Source organism: Notolabrus celidotus, chromosome 9, assembly GCF_009762535.1.
Source record: "Notolabrus celidotus isolate fNotCel1 chromosome 9, fNotCel1.pri, whole genome shotgun sequence".
Taxonomy (NCBI): Eukaryota; Metazoa; Chordata; class Actinopteri; order Labriformes; family Labridae; genus Notolabrus; species Notolabrus celidotus.
In genome coordinates, this window is record NC_048280.1 from 28,186,015 (window position 1) to 28,208,767 (window position 22,753).

Sequence of the window (22,753 nt, forward strand, 5' to 3'; positions counted from 1 at the left end):
ACAAAAATACTAGCTAAACTTTAAATAAAACCTTGAAAATAGAAAATGTAAGGAGTTTTCTGCCTTTCTTATTGAATGACTCCTAAGTTAAGGGTTAGTGAACAGTTAATTATCAAAAGCATAGGTAGCAGTAGGTTCATTCATAGTGACACAGGAAACAGACACATGCTCATATAAGTTGGCTGATTTTCTGCAGACCAGCTAAATGAAGTCGCATTAAATCACTTTGAGGGACAGCAGGGGTCTCAAGTCTTGGGCACCTATATTTTGGGGATCGTGGGCTGAGAAGTTTAGGAACCCCTGCTCTAGACAGCAAGGTAAACAATGTCTACGTTATCATTTCACACACACCAATTTTGTTATTTTGTGTAGACATCCCCTTTCCTTAAAAACAGGGACATCAGTTGTCATCACGTAAAGCAAGTTAGCTCCACTGCCTCTCTCAAGCAACATTTTCCGGTTCCTCCTCTTGGATCTCTGACGGTTCCCATGGACAGTGGTTTATATTTAGCTTTTTCTTTAAGCAGCAAGTCCCTTGGGGTCAAAATGTATTTTTCTCGAAAGATCTTTCCACAACATTAAACCATTACAGATACAAACACACACAACCACGCAGTGAAGAACATGACCCTAAATGTAATAAAGTCTGTGTTGTAAATAAGGAAAACTCCCTTTACAGCAAAAACATGCAACCCGGTAAGAATGCTTCCTTTTAGAGCTGAAAACTGCTGGAGGCATCTCTTCAGATGGTTGATAATGTGCAAACTCCTGAACCAGCCCGTTTCTTCCCCATCAGAGGTAATGCTTCACATTCTAAGAACCGGTTCAATGCTGGGGTTCGGGACACCATGGTCCTGGTCTTTGCCAGCACATTGTTGGCCCACTGTGCGTCGTCTTTATAAAGCTTTCAGGCTGGCAGGGCACAAAGGGTCAGGCTTGGTCACCAGATACTTACTGGTGAGCTTCACAGCCAGTCTCTGACGCTTTACTGAGACAGTTTAAATCAATCCCCATCAACGTTTTCATTGCTCAGGACCCCAAAAGAAAACTATTTGAGGTCACTGGAGATGTTTAAGTTGGCTTTGAAATCACTACTGCCTCATCCCTGATCTTCCACCGAGTCATTTACCAACATTATGAATCCCCTTTATCATTCAGTTACGCATTCGTCGACCAAACTTTTCCATACATTTGAGAAGAAATGAGTAAAGAATCAAAGATCAGTGGAGTCCAAATTGAGTTTTGGGTGAATGGAAACATATTCCAGCAGTAAGGTTTACTGTGTTATAGAAATACTTACCAGAGGGGTAGAGGCTGCTGTTCACAACGGTTCAATGGTTCTGAGGTCTCAAATGTTGGTAATGTAATAGTGTCCAAAAGTATATCCCGTCTTTCAAGACAACACCTTGATTTTGTTTTTACACCAATTACTAAAATGATTGGACAGCACAAAAATCCTTTAATCATAGCAAACTGTCAAGAAAAAATATCTGAACATATAGAACATAAAAGCAGAAATTTCAAACCGACCTTATTTAAAACTTAACTTTTCTTTTTTCCTACAACAAACTTAAAATATACGTAAACATATACAACATATAAAATTGTATAATTCAGAACAGAGTAATCTGTAGAGTCAGGACCTTTTTTTTTTATCTCTATACATGCACGTGTATAAATCTTGATTGCCACTTGTTAGTAATGACTTGTTTGAATGATATATTTGTAATGACTATATGATAATCCTAGATTTGCAAAATTCTTGCATATCCAAGCTTTTTGTCTGTCTCAGTCGTATTTTGGTTATTTGAAGGCAGCAGAAGGGATGTTGAGAATGAGCAAAATGGTTTGAATAAAATAATATTTCAGCATTTACTTTCGGTTTGCACAGGACTCAAAGCCCAGTGTGCAGTGTAGAACATCTGTGTCAAACCCATTCGTCCACCCTAACCTGATCTCTGCAGACTCTTTTGCTCTTTATGCTGTTAACTATAAACATAGTGCACAATGAAGAATGAACATGCACAAACCTTGTGAAAACTACACGACCATTTATGACAGTCTGTTTTGCTTTTTTTCAGCACAGCTGGTTTTGCTGTAACCCAAGCTCTTTGCCTGTGCAGCTCAGAGGAAAAACAGCTTGTCAGAAAGTTGGATGGCTGGCTCTGAGTGCAGGTACTGGCCTGACAGGTAAGCCAGTTTGTGGGCATACTTGCATGGTGCTGGTACTCGAATGGTGCCTGGCCAGTTCCAGTACAAATGGCACATCTTGAAGGTCAGCCTGGTGTGGAATGAAAGTCACAATGTTAAATGTGTTCAGGAGCTATTCTAAGATTCCCACAAAGCAAAGCAATACGTCAATGAAGTAGAAGGAAAACAGACTTTGTAGCACCCAAACATATGTTGACCAATGCACATGCTTCCATTTTCATGGAAATATGTTTAAAGTAGCCAATGTGTCGCAACCAACTTAGATCTTCATCCAGATCATTGTCAGCAGAGGCTTCTGCTCCCATTATATTACAAGTCCACAACAGCGCCGTAAAAAGCTCCTCCGTGGTCACGCCTTTTCATATTGGTCCCCAAACTGAATAATATTAATGTCCCAGAGTGTCATTTGATGCTGCGATATGGTGTTGGGTCAACACGGGATGTGTAAACACATGCTGGGGAGCTTCACGCACAGAAACATTTAAACATGCATACACACATGGCACTGTTGTATCCTGCCTGCACTGGCAGTACACAGTGATCCTGCAGTGCCTCTGGTACTACTTCCTATACTGGCACAGCAGAGGGACAACATAGTCCCACCAATTACCCCTGCATGACGTTTATAATGAAGGTGAGATATTACAGGGGTGCAATTAGTGCACCCTAAACTGGCAATATAAGCGCAGTGGCAGAGCCCTTTATTAAGAAGAGTTATATAGAGATGGAAAATGTTCTTGGTGTGATTTCAGTGGTCATATAAAATGTTAAAAACCTTGTTTGTTTTAAAAAGGAACACTCACAAACAGAAGCCTCTTTCAAACATTAACTTTTGATAATTTCAGGACATCTAGGTCTTACAACATATCAGGGTCATTTTTATAAAGCTCCTAGTACAAAGAGTGACAAAATTCTGGGAAAATTCTTATTGTCATGAGACCAGATCCAGATAAAGATAAAAGTTACTCACAAAGCATCGCAGCCCTTAGGAGAGCTCCCAGGGTGACCAACTGTCACTAGTGTAGTGACAGTTTTTCACCTTGGGCTCATCTCTCTGATCATCTACAGAGGGGTGCAGATCAGTAATCATTACAAAGAGGACTCGAGAGGAGAGGTCGGTGGAGATGGAAAGTACAGCTGATGAATGGTCAATGCAAAGAAATCCAGTGCTTCCCAGCAGACCAACAATAGTTAGTTGTTGTTCGGGACACAGTTGCAATTTACGTAGGCTTCTGCATTGAAACAGGGCCACTCAGACCTACAGTGTCTGCTTGCCGCTGATTCAACGCAGAGGTCTAAACTTGGCATAAGGCTCATGATGAACGTCTTGGCCATAGACTGTATATGAAATGGACAGCGTTGCCCTGCCTTTTCATGTTGTACGGTTTTGAAGCCAAAAAAACCCGTTCCAATGTGCAGCCATTGTGCAGCCAGAGTGCACTGTAGAGGATTTCTGAGGTTGCCATGGTAATTTCTGTGTTGCCACGGTAACAGCATAGCGTCAGTGAGTTTCCCTCTACTGCAGCTGTCAATCAAAGTGAATCCAGAAGTAAAACCCCATTTTTTAAAGTCTAATAACTAACGAAAAATAAACTTTTCAGAAAAAAGAGGCCTTGAACACAAAACAGTCAAATAATAACTACATATCACCACAGCATACAGATGTGAGAAACATTCGTATGACATGTATTTATTTTTAAAGTTGACTGTAGCCCCATTCAAATGAATGGAGGAGACAGAGTTTTTGACCTATACTGCAGCCAGCCACCAGGGGGCAGACGCTTTGATGGAAGCTTCACTTCCAGCTGAGCGTCTGCCCCCTGGTCCTGGCGATGTGCATTTAAGGACGCACACCACCCAGACACTGTCGGGACTTTGTCAGGAATGCAGTTTATGTGTGAAAGGAGATAAGAAGAGATGATGATGAAGATCAGCTCTTCATTTGATTACAAAAGAGCAGGTGAGCAGAAGCTCTTTACCCCTTTAATGAGAATGAATCTCCTGATGTTTAGTGTCAGACCATGGCTATCATTAAAACTGACATCCAAGCACTTCGACCTGAACTCCAGTTCAAAGAAGTCTAATCAAACAGCTCCACAATGATTTGATCTCTATAAGATTTATAACAGCCCTTTTTTTATTCCCTGTTTTTTTATTTCAAACAGGCTATACGCTGAGGCAGGATTTTGTCCTTTATTTGATCATACTGAATTTCTTCTCATACCATAATAAACAAGTCAGCATCTGATGGCTTCTTGTTTTATTGCCTGTATAAATGTCTACCCTGATATTTACCAGTTAAACCCTTTGCTTACATTTACCAACTCAATAAAATGACACTGCTCACTAATTTCAACTGGTTGGTAAAATGTTTCCTAGTCTAACATGCTGCTCCAGACAGGTAACAATTCTTTAAATCCTCAATAAAGATCCTTGAAATATTTTGTTTAATACTTAACCTTTTGATTTTAGGTGTTCTTAATTGTGGGAACAATGCGATCCTAATGCTTGAATACATCATCTGACATCTGTAAGGCTCAGTAAAGTTTATAGTTGAAACATTTCTCTTATAATAAAATGATTACAGCATATTAACCAAATAAAGACATCTGTGCCTAATCTGAACTGTGCTTGTCGAAATACCTCATAGATTGAATTGTAATAGTCATTAATGTACCATCACAAAGACTCAACACTAACAGCATGTCTCCATTATGTAACGGTGTTGAGAATGAACCAGCAGTCAGTACCTTTGCAAATGATCTGGTGTGAGGTTTGCTGTGTTGTACAAGGAGATGTAGTGTGTAGGAAGTCCACAGCCTTGGTGAATGTGATGTGCCATCAGATAAAAGTCCACCCTAAACGTGAAAAACACAGAAGATCCAGAGTGTAAGAGATCAGTCATCAGGAGATATTCTTTAAAAGTTTCCTCAGCATCAAGTGCTTTAAATTCCCTGCTGTGACCAGGCGTTGCTGGTTTTGGGCACTTTCGTCAACTTCACGTAAGAAGAGCAATATTTTAAAAGGTATGCTCACAAGAGATCTTGTTTGATTACTTTGTATACTCAGAGATATAAAAACAAACTGAAAGGCTTGTTCACTTGTTTAGGCAAAGACTGACCATGCTCTGTTTGTCAGAGTGTGATCCAGAACAGTTCCAGGTGGAGGGGAGCCAAAGTTGTTTGAAGCAGAGGCATAAAGTGTGGTGTTGATGCGCTTCTGGACCACAATGAAGACCAGCTTAGGCTCGTAGTTGGGGAATGTCTCAAAGCATTTTATCAACTGTGGGATCTCATACTGCTCCACCATCCTCAGCTGACCTTCTGACACTCCGTCACGATACACCACAATCTTCTCTGGCAGGTTGTGATTCACCTGCACAATAAAACATTTACAGGTCTTGTGTCAGATGCAGGATTAAAACACATTTTCATCATCAATCACTGTGAGTGTGTGTGTGTTCCTGGTAACATCTAAATAAAGGTCACATAAATCAAAACTGTACAAGGAAAACCATCAGAAAATTTACAACAATCTCATCTACGTCACTGTTTACTTAGTTTTAACAGAATACTGCTGCCACACAGATCATATAGAAGAGCCCTGGTTACACCTGCTTTGCTTTATCACACAGATCAAAACAACACTGTTGAAATGCTGTTTGGGGTATGATTTTGGATAGGTTGTATAACATAGGCTTCTGATATTAGTTTAGGGTGAAGGGGGATGCATTGAAATACATGCATGTCACTCAAGTCTGCAGTATCTACCTCATAGTACTTCTGCAGTGCGGCCAGTAAACAAACTCTGAAGCCGTTGATCAGCTCCTCTGTGGGGGTCTGGAAAGTTACTCTGGAGTACCAGCGAGTCAGAGAGCTGAGGAGAAAGAAAAGTACCTGAAATTACCTCAAATCAGCACGGATGCAGTGCACCAGTGTTAACAAAGCCCGGAAACCTAGCTCTAATCTGCAGATTATACGTCTCTATTTTGTGGATGTGCCAACATATTTGGTAGACACAACCTTTAGATATATCACTTTCATCATTTCAACAAGGGATAGAAGGTTCTGAGCGTGTGGCAATAATATTAGCAGATAATAACTGTATAAAAAATAACATAATAACCATCAGTGCAACATTGTGTTTTGCGATATGCAAGAATTTAGGAAATCGTGAATTTATTTTTTTAAAAAATGAGTAAAAAGGGACAAAACAAGGAGAAAATAAAGTGTACCTGTTCACACTCGCAACAAAGCCCATGACTGACTGATGTGCCTTACTGGTGTCATGGTGGACATCAACTCCAACCACCATCAAGTGTTTCTAAACAGATGGGATAGAAGTTAAATGTTACTTTTGACATGCCTGATAAGAAAAACAAACATCTAGATGTGTTTCTGAACCATCCTGCCCCATTAGATAAAATCTTTTCTTTCTGTTATTTAAAACATGATCCTCACCAGAGGGACATTGACAGTCCACAGCTCTCCTCCTAGCTTGCTGTTCATCTGCAGGAGGATCTTTTGGGCAATACTCATCAACTTCTGTTGCTGGGAAATTGTCCTTATGTTGATGGCCTGACAACATTTTAGGAACAAAAACAAACAATACAGAGTAAGAAACCATTAACACATTCTAAAAAAAGATTAGACTTCGCTGTCCTTTCTTGTTGTACTCAGTCATACATGAACCCTCGACAGACCTGGGATGGGATCGGACTTTTCACACAGCAGAGCTTCTTGATGGCACTGTAGAGGTCATCTCTGTTTCCGACCATGATGCACACCACTAGCTGCATATTTGGCTGAAAACAAGTGAACACACTGATTAGAAAGAAGGGTTCTGTACTCTTGGATCAACTGTGCCAGATACACTCAACACTTCAACATACAGGTAGATGACCTTACGCAGCTGTTTTTGCAAAACATCACAAAATTCAATAAAGATGACAGAGACAGAGGGGTCATAAAGACAAAGACACTGAGTTTGGTCACACCGTGCAGACTTTGGTTCAGAAGCAGTTAGCTGTGGTGTAAATGCAGCGTTTGGTAAAACCTGAAAAAATTATTCAGAACTTGACATTTAACAGTTTCACATGTTCCCAGAGGCGATCAGATGTGAACAACTGTCAGTCATTGTGTGGTCTTGTTACTGCAGCAACCCCTGCTACAGTATAAAATAGAGAGAAAGAACAAAAGTACTGGATGTTACTCACCATTAAATCAGCGCTCTTAATTGACACAGATTATTTTTTAGGAGTGGGACGGAGACAGATATCTGTTTACTACAAATCTAAACACTATTTTATGTGAATTGTTTCCCTGATTGTACAGGTGGTGTTATACACACAGATACGTGATGACAGGAGGTCAGGCTCAAAGAGCCCAGGAAAACCTAGTTCATTGCAACATCCAAATACAAGTTGTATGAAATGACTCATGATGATACTTTTATTTGATGTCATACCTCACTGGTGAGCTGGGAGTGGATGCTCTTGACGTAAGTTTCGGTGCGATCATCCCTCAGTTCCACACGAATGGGTCGCTCCAGTCTCACCCCAATAGGCCCGGCCACCTTGTTAAAGGTGGAAATCAGCTCTTTGGCCTGGTCTGTACAGCGGCGAGGGTAGAAGATTGCCCAGATGTTCATCGGGACCTAAGAGTGAGACGAGTCAGTGGGTGAAAAAAGTATGGGCTTCCAAATAGCATCTTCATTTGCTGAATCAAGAGGTAGAACAGGCAATACAGACTGAAACACAAAAGGTAAGGATGGGTTTGTGACTTTCCGTTGCTTGCTAGATTATATAAGGGAGGAAGAACCCGCCAGATTCCTTTCCAATACTCACAGAGCTGATTGAAGCATCCCTGACTACCTCTCTGGACCAGGACACATTTCCACCTGTGGTAAAGGATGAAGCCTGCATACAGATGGTCTCCATGGGAAGAGTTCTTCCTTTGATCTGCATGAGAGGAAACAAACACACATGTATACCGTCTGAAGGGGGGGCTGACACAAACCCAAACTTCTTCACGTGAGCATTAATAATAACTGACAGTTTTCAGGTGAAACAAAAGGGTTGTGATGTTGAAAACACGCTCCAGACCTTTTAGAGACTCTTTGCAACACTGACTATTCCAACTGTTAGCAACATACAGACTCTACAGTGATTCTTGTAAGTAACATATTTTGATTTAAATCATTCAAAGTTAAAATTAAAAACAAATGTTACTCCAACAGTGTGACCTCACCATCAAGATTTCTGTGCCGATCTCCAGGCCCCATCGGCTGAGCTCCTTCAGGCTCTCGGGGTTCGTGCTGATGTTCTTCAGAAGCTGTTTTATGGAGTTTGTGTGCTGCACTCCGCTCACATTGATGTGCATGGTCAGGTCCTAGAATATATCAAATTCATTCACTGAATCATTTCCACAAGTGTCTTATTGTCCAATTTTTATTAGGGATGTAACGGTATTGTAAATATTGCGGCATTTCGGTATCAAAATTCTCACAATAATACTGTGGCATGTGACGGTATCAAACAGGGACTCTGAGTACTCCCGCTAGTGTAGTTTTTTTCTGGCGCCATTGAGTGGGCCGGTCTGAGAAGCAAACATCATCTCCCATGATCCCCTGCGCAGTGCAGGAAGAGATGACGGAAAGCACAGAGGGGGAGCAGAGCGGAAAACTTAAACTAGTGGAACCTCCTGCCAAGTTTAAACTGAAGTATGAACGCATTTTGGTTTTGCAGTAAACAAAAACAATCGAGCAGAAAACATGACGGACATGCAAAAAACTGTTTGCAGACACTGCCAGACTGCGATCGTCTACGAGTCGGGGAATACAAGTAATATGAGAAGGCACTTGATGAATCATCCCCCTGCAGCCGTTTTCAGTGGTGGACAATGAGGGATTTAAAAGGGATTTTTTTTTATTTGCTTGTTACTTGAAACACTGGATGTGCCTGCACTGCTCATTGCACTTGAAAAGACCTGTTGGTAGTAGGGCTGTCAACGAATAGTCTAAATTCGAATATAAAAAAAAAACGGAGATTCGATTATGAAAATTAATATTCGACTGTGGAAAAAAACCACATCGGCGGCTGCTTTGAGAGTGTGCGCACTGCATGACAGGTCTCAATTGAACTTCAATTAATGTTAATAATATTTGCTTCAATCACTGAATGAAGCCTGCCTATATTAGGGACAAGAGTCGGGACCTTTAATTGCTCGCACAAGTCTTGCTCAGCACCATAGACTGTTCAGCACTCACTCAGCGCATTGCGCACAGAGAGGGGGGCGAGCGAGCGAGAGGTCTACGGTCTTAAAGGTGTTACGGTATAGACCATTAGGTCATTTACTTGTTTTGTAATGTGTAGGTATGTTTTAGGCATGTTATATCTTAAATAAAAATACATATACAAGTAGTTATGTCTCCTTGTATTAGTTTGTCCACCTGTTATTGACATAATGCGCAAATATAGATATTCAAATGGTTCGAACCTATGGGTTTTTTAGAGCGAATATTCGAATGTCATTTTGGTGTAATTTTGACAGCCCTATTTGGTAGTAATAAATGTGATTAGAACATTTGAGCATTATGTTTGTGTTCAATTACAGTAAGTATGTTTATCCTTATCATTCCTGGCACTTAATTTTCCACACTATGAAATTTTTTCCAAAGTCATCTTATTTTTTTGACAATATCGCAATAATACCATACCGTGGCCTTAATACCGTGACGATACCGTACTGTGAGATTTTGATATCATTGCATCCCTAATTTTTATACAATAGTTTTCACACCTGTATCTACAGTGATGACACACATTAATATTCATAGCTTTCTAATCTTAGACACCAGACACACTGCATGGGAATCCGGGTGTCCTTGAGTTTGGGGCTTGAAGTGTCTACAGTCTTACTTTTACAGTGACGTAATTAAAACAGAGATGTGCAAAGTTTATCAGTCAAATTCTAATCAATGGTAACAATCTGACAGTGCAGACTAAATAATTCTACACCAAAACTTTGTATAATTGAACAGCATTGTTAACTTGTTGTAGTCTTTGAAGTTGCCCTAATTTACATTTGCTATATTACTACCACACGCAATTCATCGTATGTATAGATGATTTCATTAAAATGGTTAAAGTGTGAACTACATGACTCCAGTGATGCTAAAAATAATAATTATAAGCTAGCAGGCAATCTTCAGAAACCTAACATGACTACTCAGTTGGAGAAAAAAAATCGAAAAATGGAGGGCTGCAGTGGATAGGTGTAGGTGTAGGTGTAGGTGGTGATAAAAAGTGTAAGTATGGTGTTTGAAGGTATGAGGGTCAGGCTTGTTATAGGAAGATCACTGTGCCGAAACATCAGATGTACCTTCATAGCTTTGAAGTCCTTCCTCATTTTATCTGGGATCCCCGTCATGAAGGAAAGCTCTGGTACTAGAAGGATCTCTCCTGTGATGACTTGCTGCAACAACAAACAATAATACAAAATGATTTGCACAGTTAGGTCTGATATCACTTTCATCTTTGTAAGATGTGCTGTTAAATGAACATTACACAGACCCATCATCTGTATGGGAAAAGTGTTGCTGATGCCCGAGTACAGTTTCTGAGCAAAATGAGTATCTCTCCAACATAAGATTATGGAACAGCTTGATGGGAAACTTAGTTGTTGTAAATCTAATGTTGTCTCTGTCTCAAAAGGTCATGATGGTCACTACCAGTCAAGATGCAAGGCTTATTGTAGCCACAAGGTGGCAGTGTGATGCAGGAATTTAGGTCACGTCTGTTCTGTCAAACATGCAGCAGACAGTAACTGAAGCAGGAGTTATTATGTTACAATAATGACGTTAAAGTCAGGTTTTACCTTCCCTCCAGGTTTGGCTCTCTCCTTTGGCCGATGCAGAAGCAGAGGCTGGTCCATCTCTTTGATTTTAATTCCATAGTTCTTGCTGTTCAAATGTGGCAATGTAATGACAATCAAAAGGTGTTCAAAATGAAATAAAGCAACCAACCAACATATGAAAAATATAGATATACCAAAGACTTTCACTGCTGCTCTGAATCAAACTCTGTCCCATGCATGGCAGAAAACCATCTGTTATTTCATCTCTAAAGTTTTAATGAGTAATTGGACGGATCAGTCTCACCTGTAGTACTCCACAAATGTGGTTTGTGTGCCATCCATCAAAGTGAAGGTGTCTTTGGGTGACTTGTTCCACTCGATGGCATCAATGCGGTAGGTGCGGTTGTTGTAGCGGGTGATGACGATGCTGCCAAGGAGCTCTTTGGTGCAATCATCTTGGAAGTTCTCTTTGGTCTGCTGGTACAGCATATTCCTGGAAGACAGCAGGGGAGAGAGGCCATGTGTCTACTTTTAACATTTTCTTTTAAATAGAAAGCACAAAATCAAGGTCAAGACTATTTGTATATAAATAGTTAATGAATGCAATCAGGCTGTTGCACTCGGCATACCGCTACCCTCCCACTAACCCAATAATCCAACCATAGTCCTAGAGGAGAGAGTTAAAGTGGTTGAGGTATTCACAGGACATTACACCAAGAACATCACATCTTGCAAACAGCTATTTAAATACATATGAATATACCACATCATATTATATTTATAAGCTCTGCTACTTTTGGTATTGCTATTCTTAATATTTAAACTTATAGGGCCATGACTGAGCACACAAACAGGAGGGAGAAAAAAAACTACTCTCTTGACTTTATTTACTCCTCAAACAGCATCACCTAAAACTGACAACTCATAGCTCACTGTTAAGGCTTCATAAAGCTTTGCCCAGGCTTAAAGATCTTTACAGATGATGAAAATGTGAGACCCCACACAAAACGACAAATGACAGATTTAACAGTATAGTTCCCTACATTGTGTAGAGCGTAATGAGTCAGCCAATACAGCACACCACACTAACAGATTACATCAAATTACAACCAGTCTTAAAAGTGGACTTAAAGGTAAACAATCATGGTGGACAACAGAATGGCTGTTCAAACTAATATTGCTAGCTGATTAGCTACCTAGTTCATCCACTTGGCTAGCAATTTCTGATCAATAGTTTGATGTGGTGTGTCAAAGGACATGTTTTGTTGTTGCCACAATTAAACAAATTAGTCCTCCGTTTCTATCTAACATTATGGTTCTCTTTTTTGACTGTTCATATGGCTGTGTTTGTTGTGCCTCCTTCTCCAGTCAGCTTGTTTTCCAACAAGCTATCATTTCGAATTCCCTGAAACTTAACATTTTTGTTCTACCTAAAGCTGCTCCAGTCTGCATATTGAAGTGTCCTTGTGCAAGACACTCTGCAACAAATAGTGCACAGCTATCATAGCCTTCGGTTTTTATGAGATCAGAATAGATCCTTATGATCAGATCTGCAATTTACACAACATGTCAACATCACGTTCAGTTAATATTTGATAGCATATGATGCAATGCAAAGCGCTTTAAGCACCAGTTAGACATGAAAGCTCCGACATAGGGGTAATCCATGTTTATGGGGAACTCACATGACATCCAGCACTGAATCGTTCCGCAAGACTTTGTGAGACACGTCCACATTCAGGTACAAGCCCCCATCAGTGTGCTTGATGCAGGTCGAGTAGCCAGGCCACACCTGCAGGCTACAGAAACAAACAGGATGATGAATGGCCTGGAGATGACCTTACATTACCTTGTTCCTGCCACCTGCTGTTAAAAAACAACCTCATAATTACCGATGCTTTCCAAGAACAACTGCATTTTCTGGGTTGTAATGATTTCGTCCCACCAGCTTCAGTCCGATGATTTTCATAACCCTAAAAGAAACACCCAATGATTTTGTGTAATTTGATCATCCAAGTAGTGATATCTGATGGTAGAAAAATATGCAAAATTGCAGTTTCTAAGTTTATTTCATCCAAGGCTTTCATGGATACAAGCTGAAATCTTCGTTTTTTAAACCAACCATTCCCACTTGACAGAGTTTATTTTCAGTTGAATCATTTATGCACAAACTTAAGAAAAAGTGGTTGACCCCTGAGCTAACATTGTAAGCACTTTTGTGCAAATACCTCCTGAGCACCACGTTGTAGAAGGGGAGACACAGATCAGAGTGGGGAGGCAAAATTTTTGTCATCTTGATTTTGATCTGTATTTCCTCGTTGTCGGTCCGTCTCAAACTCTTGAGGAGCACCACCTGCAAGTCATCACAACAGTATGAAGAAAAAACAAGCAGGAAAAATGCAACAGATTTTGTGCTGTATAGTTTAACACAATGAATATTCAGTCATCTCCAGACACAATAATCTAAATCATTTAAAAACATCTTTCTCCCCTATGACAAGAGATAATGTTGATATCCAAACTAAGCTCTTTGGTAAGCTAGCAGCATTAAAACATCAACTGTCACCTACTTCTTTCAGCTTAACAGGCAGGTAGAGAATGGAGCCATCGAAAGCCACAACCTCCCCTGTGGTCGGGCGGTGATCTTTCATCATGCCGAAACGCATCGCCATTGATTCAACATTTGGACTGGAAGAAAATATTAAATATGAAGGACTACTAGAAACGATAGTTTTCTCCATTCAAATCAACACAACCCACTGACACTGGGTTTTAAAAGTGCTGCTGTTTGTTTTTGTCTTCCTGTCGGAGTGCTTGTTTACCTTTTGTATTGTTTGTTGTCCATTCAATTGATTTGTGATTTATATTATTGTAACAGTTTTCTATTGTTTGGAAACTTTAATACAACATACAGCAAAAAAATAAATAAATAAGAGTTGCTTTGGCATTAAATGATTGTGACTTAAAGCACATCTCCTCTGGTTGGTGCTTCAGTCTAGTTTTAGCTTTGCCATGTCAACAGAACAAGCTCTTAAATGGAAATAAGGGCTTAACACAGATTGTTCTTTCATTATAATAACCAGTTATTTTCTCAAATGAAGGAAAACATGCAAGTGCTACATGAACCTTACCTGAATGTGACATGGTACTGGTAAACAGCTTCATTCTTGCAGCGAATCGTAATGTGGTTTGAGCCAATTGTTATCGGAGCTCCTTTTGTTCCAGCTTTGTTCAGAGGGTCACTAACCAGAGAGCAAAGAAGAGTTAGGGCAGTCAGTTTCTTTATGGTTATAAGTTTTACATTTCTGTAAATCTTAAGGCCACAATGTCACTGACAGAAAAGCTTCAGATCTATAAAATGTGGCACTTAGTCACATCAACAAAACCACATTAAAAGGCCTGCAAACAACCATTGTGCACGCTGTTGGCTCGTAAGGGTGTAAAGATTCACTGATCTAAGCTTAGCTCACAGCTACTTACAGTGGTGCATGCGTGTACTACTGACACATAATGATAGTTAGAGGTCAGCTTGGTGTGTCAAGGCCCTTAGAGGTGTGTCTATAGCAGAAAAATAAATGTACAGACCAAACTGTCTCCATTTTCAGCTCCGTCATTGGTGGGGAAGTAGCAGGCGTCTCCAGCCCTGCCTGGGCAGCAGGAACCTCAGGCACTGCTGCTCCACAGTGTGTGCAAGTGAGATAAAGTTATCAGAGACTTAGTATCAAAATATCATAATAAACTTTAACCGCATAGAAGTATTTTCATAAAAGTCACCATGTAACTGAAACTTTTTTTCAATCAAGAGCATACCAAAATGATTTGTTCTACATGTTGCTATGCTGATGATTTATTAGACGCGTTTTTCACAAGTTTCCCTACCAGCTGGTGAAGACTGAAGGGGAAAGGGGGTTGCTTGTTTTTCGGGGGCTGCTGAAAATGACTCGAGTCGACCAGGAGAAAGAGAAGGTAGAATAGCACGTCCTCTTCCTGCGCCAAGCTGTGGCATCGCTGCTCTTCCAAGCCCAAGCATCGTCTGAGGGGAAAAACTCCGGGCATGGACACTGCAACAAGCCAGAGTTACTTGTCAGCTTTTAAGTCAGATTGTGGTTACAATACTTCTGTGTTAAAGATAATTTGAAAATGAAGAGGGATCTCTTTTGATGACAATAAAGCGATCCTAAATTCAAAGGATACATGTCTTTGAGGTGTTCACTGATCCCATTATCAGGAATCAAAATTGTGAGTACTTTCTACAGTTAAAGTCTCAAGGCTAACCATTGTGAGATACACTGTCCCTCTCTTTGAGTCAATACATTGAAGTTAAAAGCTGAAGTTTACAGACAGAAACTCTTCCTAAACTACCACACCACTTCAAGGTACACCAACACTTTACTGAAAGACTACAAAACAAAAGCAGGACCTCAAAGCCCCAACTAAAGAACTGAAGCACTGTTACACAACTAATCTACAACAATTCCAACCGTCATGAAGGCTTTACTTATCAGTTTTTGCTTTTAGATTAGTATTGATTCAAAAATGGGTTGTTGGTGTGTTTAATTGCATTTTTATGACATGCATTTGAAATAATGTGCAAATTACTCAACTCAGTGCATTTTGTCTTTTCGTTGCCACCTACCTGGTCCCTCTTCCCATCACTTCCTCTGGTTGGCCAGTGACTTCTGGGCTACTGATGACACCTAATAGGGAACCCTGCAGTTTCACATCTCCAATATCTCCAACTGCTCCTCTACCTGTAAAAAAAGCAGTTACCCATGGTTCCTCTGTATCTGCAGCAATGTTGACCAAACCAAATCAGCAGCTGATCGCATCCTAACGAATCATAGCATGTCAGCCTATTAAGGTTTTTTTAATCTTCAATGACCTTGAACAGGGGTCACTCACTCCCTTGCTTTTGTGTCTTAGTGGTCTCAATTCGTAAAGGAAACTTTCTTTAATGATATTGATCCCAAATTTATTTTAGCAACTCCCCAACCAGAAAGAAAAGAAAACAACTTAAAGCAAGCACTGGCAGAACATTCGCTCTGTTAACAGGTATGAGGTAATGTTGATGATGGAAAAACATGCACTGAAAAGCTGCCTTGCATAACTGTGTGTCTATCAAAAGCATCAAGCCAAGGTATCTGTGAATGCAGCAGGGTCCTGTGCTTGTTTAGAGTCATGTTACCTGCCCTCTGCATGCACAGTGGTCAGATGACTATGATCTGGGGAAGAAGTGCACTAAGGTAACATGAGACAGGACTCTTCTTTTAGATTCATCTTGGAAGAAAAAACTGTCAAGTTTTCATTTTGCATCGAGTGCTTAAAGAGTGACGGTATTAGGAATATGATTGAACAAATGATTGACATCATAGTACCTCCTGTGATTGTAGAAAGATATGTCACGCAGCCCTTATCCAAAGGTTTACGTTAAGACATTGTTAATGTACGATAGATAACAGTATCCATCTACCAACATTTGATTCCAGTCATGAGAAATAATTCCCTCTGAAATAAGAATGAAAAAAGGTTAAAATACAGACCCACTGGTAGTGTTCCTCTGCCCCATGAGGTCATTGAGGGCTCGATACCCATTCCTCTAAACATTGAGACGAGGGGGGAACTTTGGCTGTGTGTTGGTAAGTCAACCTGTAAGCAAAGAAAAATCTTAGCAGCTCTTAACAGAGGGTAATCATTTTTTTATGAGATAAGGACACATTACTTCTGACCATAAAAATATCTTAAAAACCAACCTCTTTCCTTATCAAAGCCGGAGTCTCTTCACTTTGGCCTCTCGTCTTGGTTTCACATGGAGGTGGCTGCGGGTTTTGCGGCAGGATTGCACCCCCAGCTTTTGGTTCATCTGCAGAGAAGAGCAGCCCTCTGCCTCTGCCATGTCCTCCGTCGTCAGGCTGCAGCAGCATTCCTCGAGCTCTTCCAACCACTGGTCCAGTAACTGGTAGAGTTACTCCTCGTCCTTGTGGGGTAACGCCAGGACTGAGAAAACCTCTGGCTCGTCCGAAACCGGGCCCTTCTGCAAAGAGCAGCATCCCTCTACTACGTCCTACAGCCGGCTCCTCAGGCTGTTGTCCTCTTCCGCGTCCCAAAAATGGAACACCGGTCATACTGCTAAGGTCAGGAGGTACGTTTGGATCCATCTCCAATGTTTGAGATCGCCACTAGACACAAGATGGGCCAACAGCACAAGGAAACCAAGGGTTAGCAAACCTCATAATCAATCGAATGGTACCAAGGGATATGATGTGTGAAAAGGGAAGTCTATACCATACAGAATTATCTTTACCTGCCAACTGGGACACTAAGTAAGTACTTCATAAAGTATACAGTTCCTGCATGCAGCACTTTATTTAGTCTAGAGCTGCAATAAATCTAATGTTATAATAATACATTTTATTCATATAATGCTTTTAAAAAACTCAAAGACACTGTACAATTGTTAAAATCAATACAAGCAAGGAATACAATTCAAACAAAACAAAACAACAGTACAATCACAAATTAAAAGCCAACTTAAAAAGGTGAGTTTTATAATCGAGGTTTGAATGTTGAAAGGTCAGAGCAGTTTTGGATATGAGTGGGGAGAGGGTTCCAGAGGGTGGGGGAAACTATGGAGAAGGCTCTGTCCCCCCCAGGCGCTTGGTTCTATGAGGTGGAGACAGCAGGTTGGCATATTAGGAATGCAGGTTAGTGTGATGGTGGAGGAGGTCAGCGAGGTAGGAAGAGGCCTGGTGGTGGAAGGCTTCGTGGGTGAGGAGGAGGATTTTAAACTGTATGCGGTAGGGGATGGGGAGCCAATGAAGATGTTGGAGGACGGGGGTGATGTGGTCACGGGAGCGTGTGCAGGTGAGGAAGTGTGCAGCAGAGTTCTGAATGTATTGCAGTTTATTGAGGACTTAGGAAGATGTGCCGTAAAGGATGCTGTTGCAGTAATCTAAACGGGATGTGATGAATGCATGGATAAGTGTTTCGGCAGCAGGGAAACATAGGAATGGGCGGAGGCGGCTATGTTTCTAAGGTGGAAAAAGTGACGTGGTGTTGAAAAGAAAGGTTGCTGTCAAAAATGATTCCAAGGTTACGGATGTGAGGTGCAGGAGATAGAGTTGAGTTATTGAATGCGAGACTGAAATTTGGAATGGGATTTGTGAGGGACTTGGGGCCGATGATTATGAGGTCGGATTTATCATAGTTTAGGGATAAGTAGTTGGTATGCATCCATGTTGTTATGAGCTTTTATTTCGCAATTATTTTTCTGACAGGTATCTCATATAGCAAAAGACTAAAATGGACAATAAAACTTATGAACTAAAACTCAGCATTCCATATACAAACAAACAACAATTAAAACCCAAAAAACAATGGTTCAAACCAGAACTGAAGTTCTATTTCAGGCGTGTCAAACATGCGGCCCGCGGGCCAAAACTGGCCCGCCAGAGGTTCCAATCCGGCCCGCGGAACGACTTTGCAAAGTGAAAATATTACAGAGAAAACATTAACTGCAGTTTTTTAATAAAAGTAACTACTATTTTAAATTTGTCCTCTTGGGGTCAAAAAATCATAGTGCTGAAGGAGCGCATCTGAGCGGCGCTTTTTTCCCTGGGACTTTTTTTTTCTCAAAGTGAGAAAATAGATTACTTGCTGTTTGCATAATCAGATTGAGATTCATAAAGACTTTAGAGAACTATAAGATGATCCACTAACTCCAAACACTAACACTACACTAGGGATGGTTACCAAATTCGGTACTTTTATAGGTACCGACTGAATTCCGTCTGTACTACGTCGCGTACCGATTCACGTAAAATCAAACGGTACCATGTTTCGGTACCTAAACGCATCCTTGTGACTGTGAGGGAGTGGAAGAATAGGCGATTTTCCATACTTTTGCCCTGTTATAAAGTTCGTGACTAATCGGGTGGACGTCTCTGCTCTCTGCACGGGAGCGCGCCAAACGAAGCCTGCAGCTGACGGGTGCGCGCACTCACCGCGAAGCAAGGGCTGCAGGAGGATTAAGTCGAGACAGACCCTCTCGCTCCGACTACCTGCCCTGTTTATAACCGTTCCTGTGTGCCTGAATGCCCAACTAGTAAGTTGTTTGTCCTGTTATTATAAAGAGACGGAGAACTGACTTTTTCCCATCCGCAGACATTCACGTGTGTTCATTGATAAACTCCCGAAAGAGCAATTAGACGCCACGAGCACGTGTCAGCTAATATATCTAATCAGCTTTATAACCCTGTTTCTGTACATTTCATGTTAAATTAAATAAATATGTTAAATTTAAAAATTTTGAGATTTTATTATTAAACTAATCATTAACATTTATTACCACATAAACACACAAAAGTACCGAAAATTGGTACCGCTGAGTACCGGTAGTGATTCCCAGGTACCGGGTATCGGCACCGTATCAGTTCAAATGTGAAAGGTACCCATCCCTACACTACACCCCTGCATACAACACTGTCCAGCAAGCAAACTGTTCACGCTGGAGCTGAGGGGTCCAAAATAATCACCTTTACTAATAATAACCTTGTTCATTATTATGATCTATCTGTTCTTTTGCAGTAAACATTACACTCTGTGCATCAGGTGACTAGGAAACCTGTGTGTTTGGTGTGTTCACAGCAGGTTTCAGGGCTTAAAGAGTATAATATTGGGGCGCTGGTGGCCTAGTGGTCTAAGCGTCCCACATACAGAGGCTACAGTCCTCGTCCCAGGCAGGGGTCGCCGGCTTGATTATTGGCCGCGACCATTTCCTGCATGTCTTCTCCAAGCGGCAACCTCCGGTCTAAAAATATGAGTCCAATGCGGAAGTGTTAAAAGCTGCAGTTCATCGAGGATCCGCTTGAGGCTGGCTCCGGAAGTACCGGAAGTCACATACACATGAATGGGGAAAAGACGATCTTTGCAGCGTTAATAAACATGTTTACAGCCTGGTACAAAAGATGAGTGTAGTCTGAATAGCTAATTTCTCGATGTCCTCTCACTGTGAGGGGGGTGGATTTTTTTCTAATATGGTAATTTAGAAGATATTGAGATTACTAGTCTTCCAATGAGAGACACAGCTGCCTGCAGGAACACTGCAGCTGTTGGCTAGGAGGCTCAAAGCCCGCCTCTTTATGTCACACTGGCTCGACAGAAGCAATATGGCTGCCGCAGCCGATTGGTCTCAAAACAGCTCTTCAGAAACAGATGGGTGACGTCACAACTACTACGTACATATTTTATACAGTCTATGGTCTTCTCCAGCTCTCTCTCCACATGTCCTGTCTCTCTTCAGCTGTCCTATGGAGTGAAGGCAAAAAGCCCTAAAATATAACTTTAATTTAAAAAATTTTTATTTTTTTTTAAAGAGTATTATATTCTTCTCACTATGAGATTCATAAAAGGCAAAAAATACAACAGCTGTTTTGTATAAAGATAGTTAATGTAATGTGAACATTTTCAGAATGTACTTGTACTTTTTTTTCACTAAAACAAAGGGAAACATTTTGAGTTGTCGTTATTTATAAGTTATTATGTTATTATTTTACTGGTCCGGTCCACTTCAGATCAACTTGGGCCGTATGTGGCCCCTAAACTGAAATGAGTTTGACGCCCCTGGTCTATTTCATCCCTACATCCGGGATTCACAGAAACGTTACATACCTAACTGTCGTTAAACCGAAAGGTCAATGTGAAATAATATATACATTTTTTAAACAACTCTTGTTAATTATGGTTAAAACCATATGGCTGACAAGTAAATGAGCAGTGCACATTTTATTTTGAGTGCACTGTAAGTACATTTATTGCGCCGCCTGACTTCACAGTAAACTAACGTTCAAAGTTGTAACTCGACTTTATGGCGCCTCACTACCAGCTAACCCTTTCCTCAAGTACTTCGACGTATTCAGTCATTAACTTCTACAAATCAATCATTTCTTATCTTACATCTTTGACACAGGGCTTTGTTAGCATGTCCGAGGTTAGCTGAACTGGACAGTAATGTGTTGGCTAAACGCGGCACGTGTTGAAAGAAGACGGGCAGGCGGTGACAACTATAAATTAAATAAAACCTAAGTAATTTAAAACAAACTCAGCAACTTTTCTCACATTCTAACCAATATGACACAAGTAGATAGTTTCTTTATAGGAGAATTACTCACATATTGTGGAAGTCTGTCTTTCTTGGTGAAATCCGCAGCTAAAGTGACTCGACTGATAGATTCAGACGGTTGATCAATGGTATCTGCCCTCCGATAACCTCATTGGATAATCAGCAGATTCTTCAGCATGGCATTGGTTTATGAACCCGTCAATCTTTAATAGTGAAATTAACCTGGAGTCAAGAAATACGAGGATACTGCTTTCTCGCCCTCTAGTGGTGAACACCTCTGCATCAAAGGTATGCAGGTGGTGTAGTGATCTAAATGTTATGTGAAATAAAAGGACTTTGACAACAGCGTAAGTCTGTTTGTGTTTTAACTTTTATGGAAGAACCACAAAGTGCAGTTCTGGATGTGTACATTGAGAGGACACATTAAAATGCTGCTATTGTTAAATTAAACTTTTGGCGCACCTGTAAGATTGCCAAACAATAATTTCAGTAGTACATTACCTTTGCTTATTATTATCATTTTTATTTGAAATGTATTTGTTTTTACAAACATTCAAAGAAAGACACACAAATAAATGGCGTAACAATAAAAATAAATAAAAATAAATAAAACAAAACAAAAGACAAAGCAGAACAAACAAACAACAACAAAAAACCCCAGACAAAACAAATTCAGACAAAAAACACAAATTTGACAGATTATTTACAGCAAAAAACAGTGAACATAACAACTCGTCTAATGAGAGACATATCATACCATACTGATATACAAAAATTCATAATTATGCACATAGGCACATGTATATGTATATGTAGGCCACACATATTAAAGAAAATTAAAGTAAATAAATAAATAAAAAAGGGGGTAAGGGGATGGCTGTATTGGTTTTGTTTTACACTATTAAACACAAAGAGAAAGACAAAAGTTAGATAAGGGGCTACTTCATCCTAATGTTTTCCCTTATGGGCTGTTAATATAAAGGATACATTTTCCCCACTTTGAGTGGTATTTATCTAACCTGTTGAACAATGAAAAAGAAACTCGTTCATATGCTGCCACCCCAGCAAGAAGGTTATGCCAATCAGCGACAGATGGTGTGTGGGATGACTTCCATTGTTGAACGAGCAACCTTCTACCCAACACGACAGTGGTCTGGACCCATTCTGTATAGGTAAATGAGACTATATCTTTCAAAGTTGATGGGTCCCCTAGAACAAATAATCGGATGGAGAAAGGGACTGTCTGACCAATGATTCTCTGAAGTAACTCATGCACTGCTCCCCAGAAGTCCTGTACTATTTGCTTATTATACCTTTACACTAACACATCAGACAGTTATGCCTGTGAATGATCTATCCCTGTGTCTCAGATATTTGTGTTTCTTCCTCTGAAGAAATCTCAGTGGTAGAATCTTCTCCTGAGCACTTTTTGTTTTTCATTAGAACATTTGATTCAAACTTACAATGAACAGCATGTCTCATCCATTTAGGCCATTCAAAAGGGAATAAATAATGAAAAGTCCCATATGAATCTTGACTTTTAATGATTGTCTTTTTTCAAACAGTCCAA

General features: G+C 40.4%; 1 protein-coding gene across 1 annotated transcript; it reads right to left on the bottom strand.

Moving 5' to 3' along the window:
* Nucleotides 1-1,653: 1,653 nt before the first annotated feature.
* Nucleotides 1,654-21,613, bottom strand: piwil2 (piwi-like RNA-mediated gene silencing 2). The gene is made up of 24 exons (XM_034691443.1): nucleotides 21,233-21,613; nucleotides 16,817-17,242; nucleotides 16,607-16,712; nucleotides 15,703-15,817; nucleotides 14,946-15,127; nucleotides 14,652-14,739; nucleotides 14,198-14,308; nucleotides 13,637-13,754; nucleotides 13,295-13,419; nucleotides 12,959-13,039; nucleotides 12,752-12,865; nucleotides 11,371-11,559; nucleotides 11,088-11,172; nucleotides 10,593-10,685; nucleotides 8,460-8,600; nucleotides 8,057-8,170; nucleotides 7,678-7,866; nucleotides 6,914-7,015; nucleotides 6,672-6,788; nucleotides 6,446-6,534; nucleotides 5,982-6,087; nucleotides 5,333-5,586; nucleotides 4,962-5,069; nucleotides 1,654-2,281 (listed from the first exon to the last, which is right to left on the bottom strand). Exons 2-24 carry the CDS (start codon nucleotides 17,219-17,221, stop codon nucleotides 2,125-2,127), a joined length of 3,189 nt encoding a protein of 1,062 aa, XP_034547334.1. The 5' UTR covers nucleotides 17,222-17,242; nucleotides 21,233-21,613; the 3' UTR covers nucleotides 1,654-2,124.
* Between the last annotated feature and the right edge of the window lie 1,140 nt (nucleotides 21,614-22,753).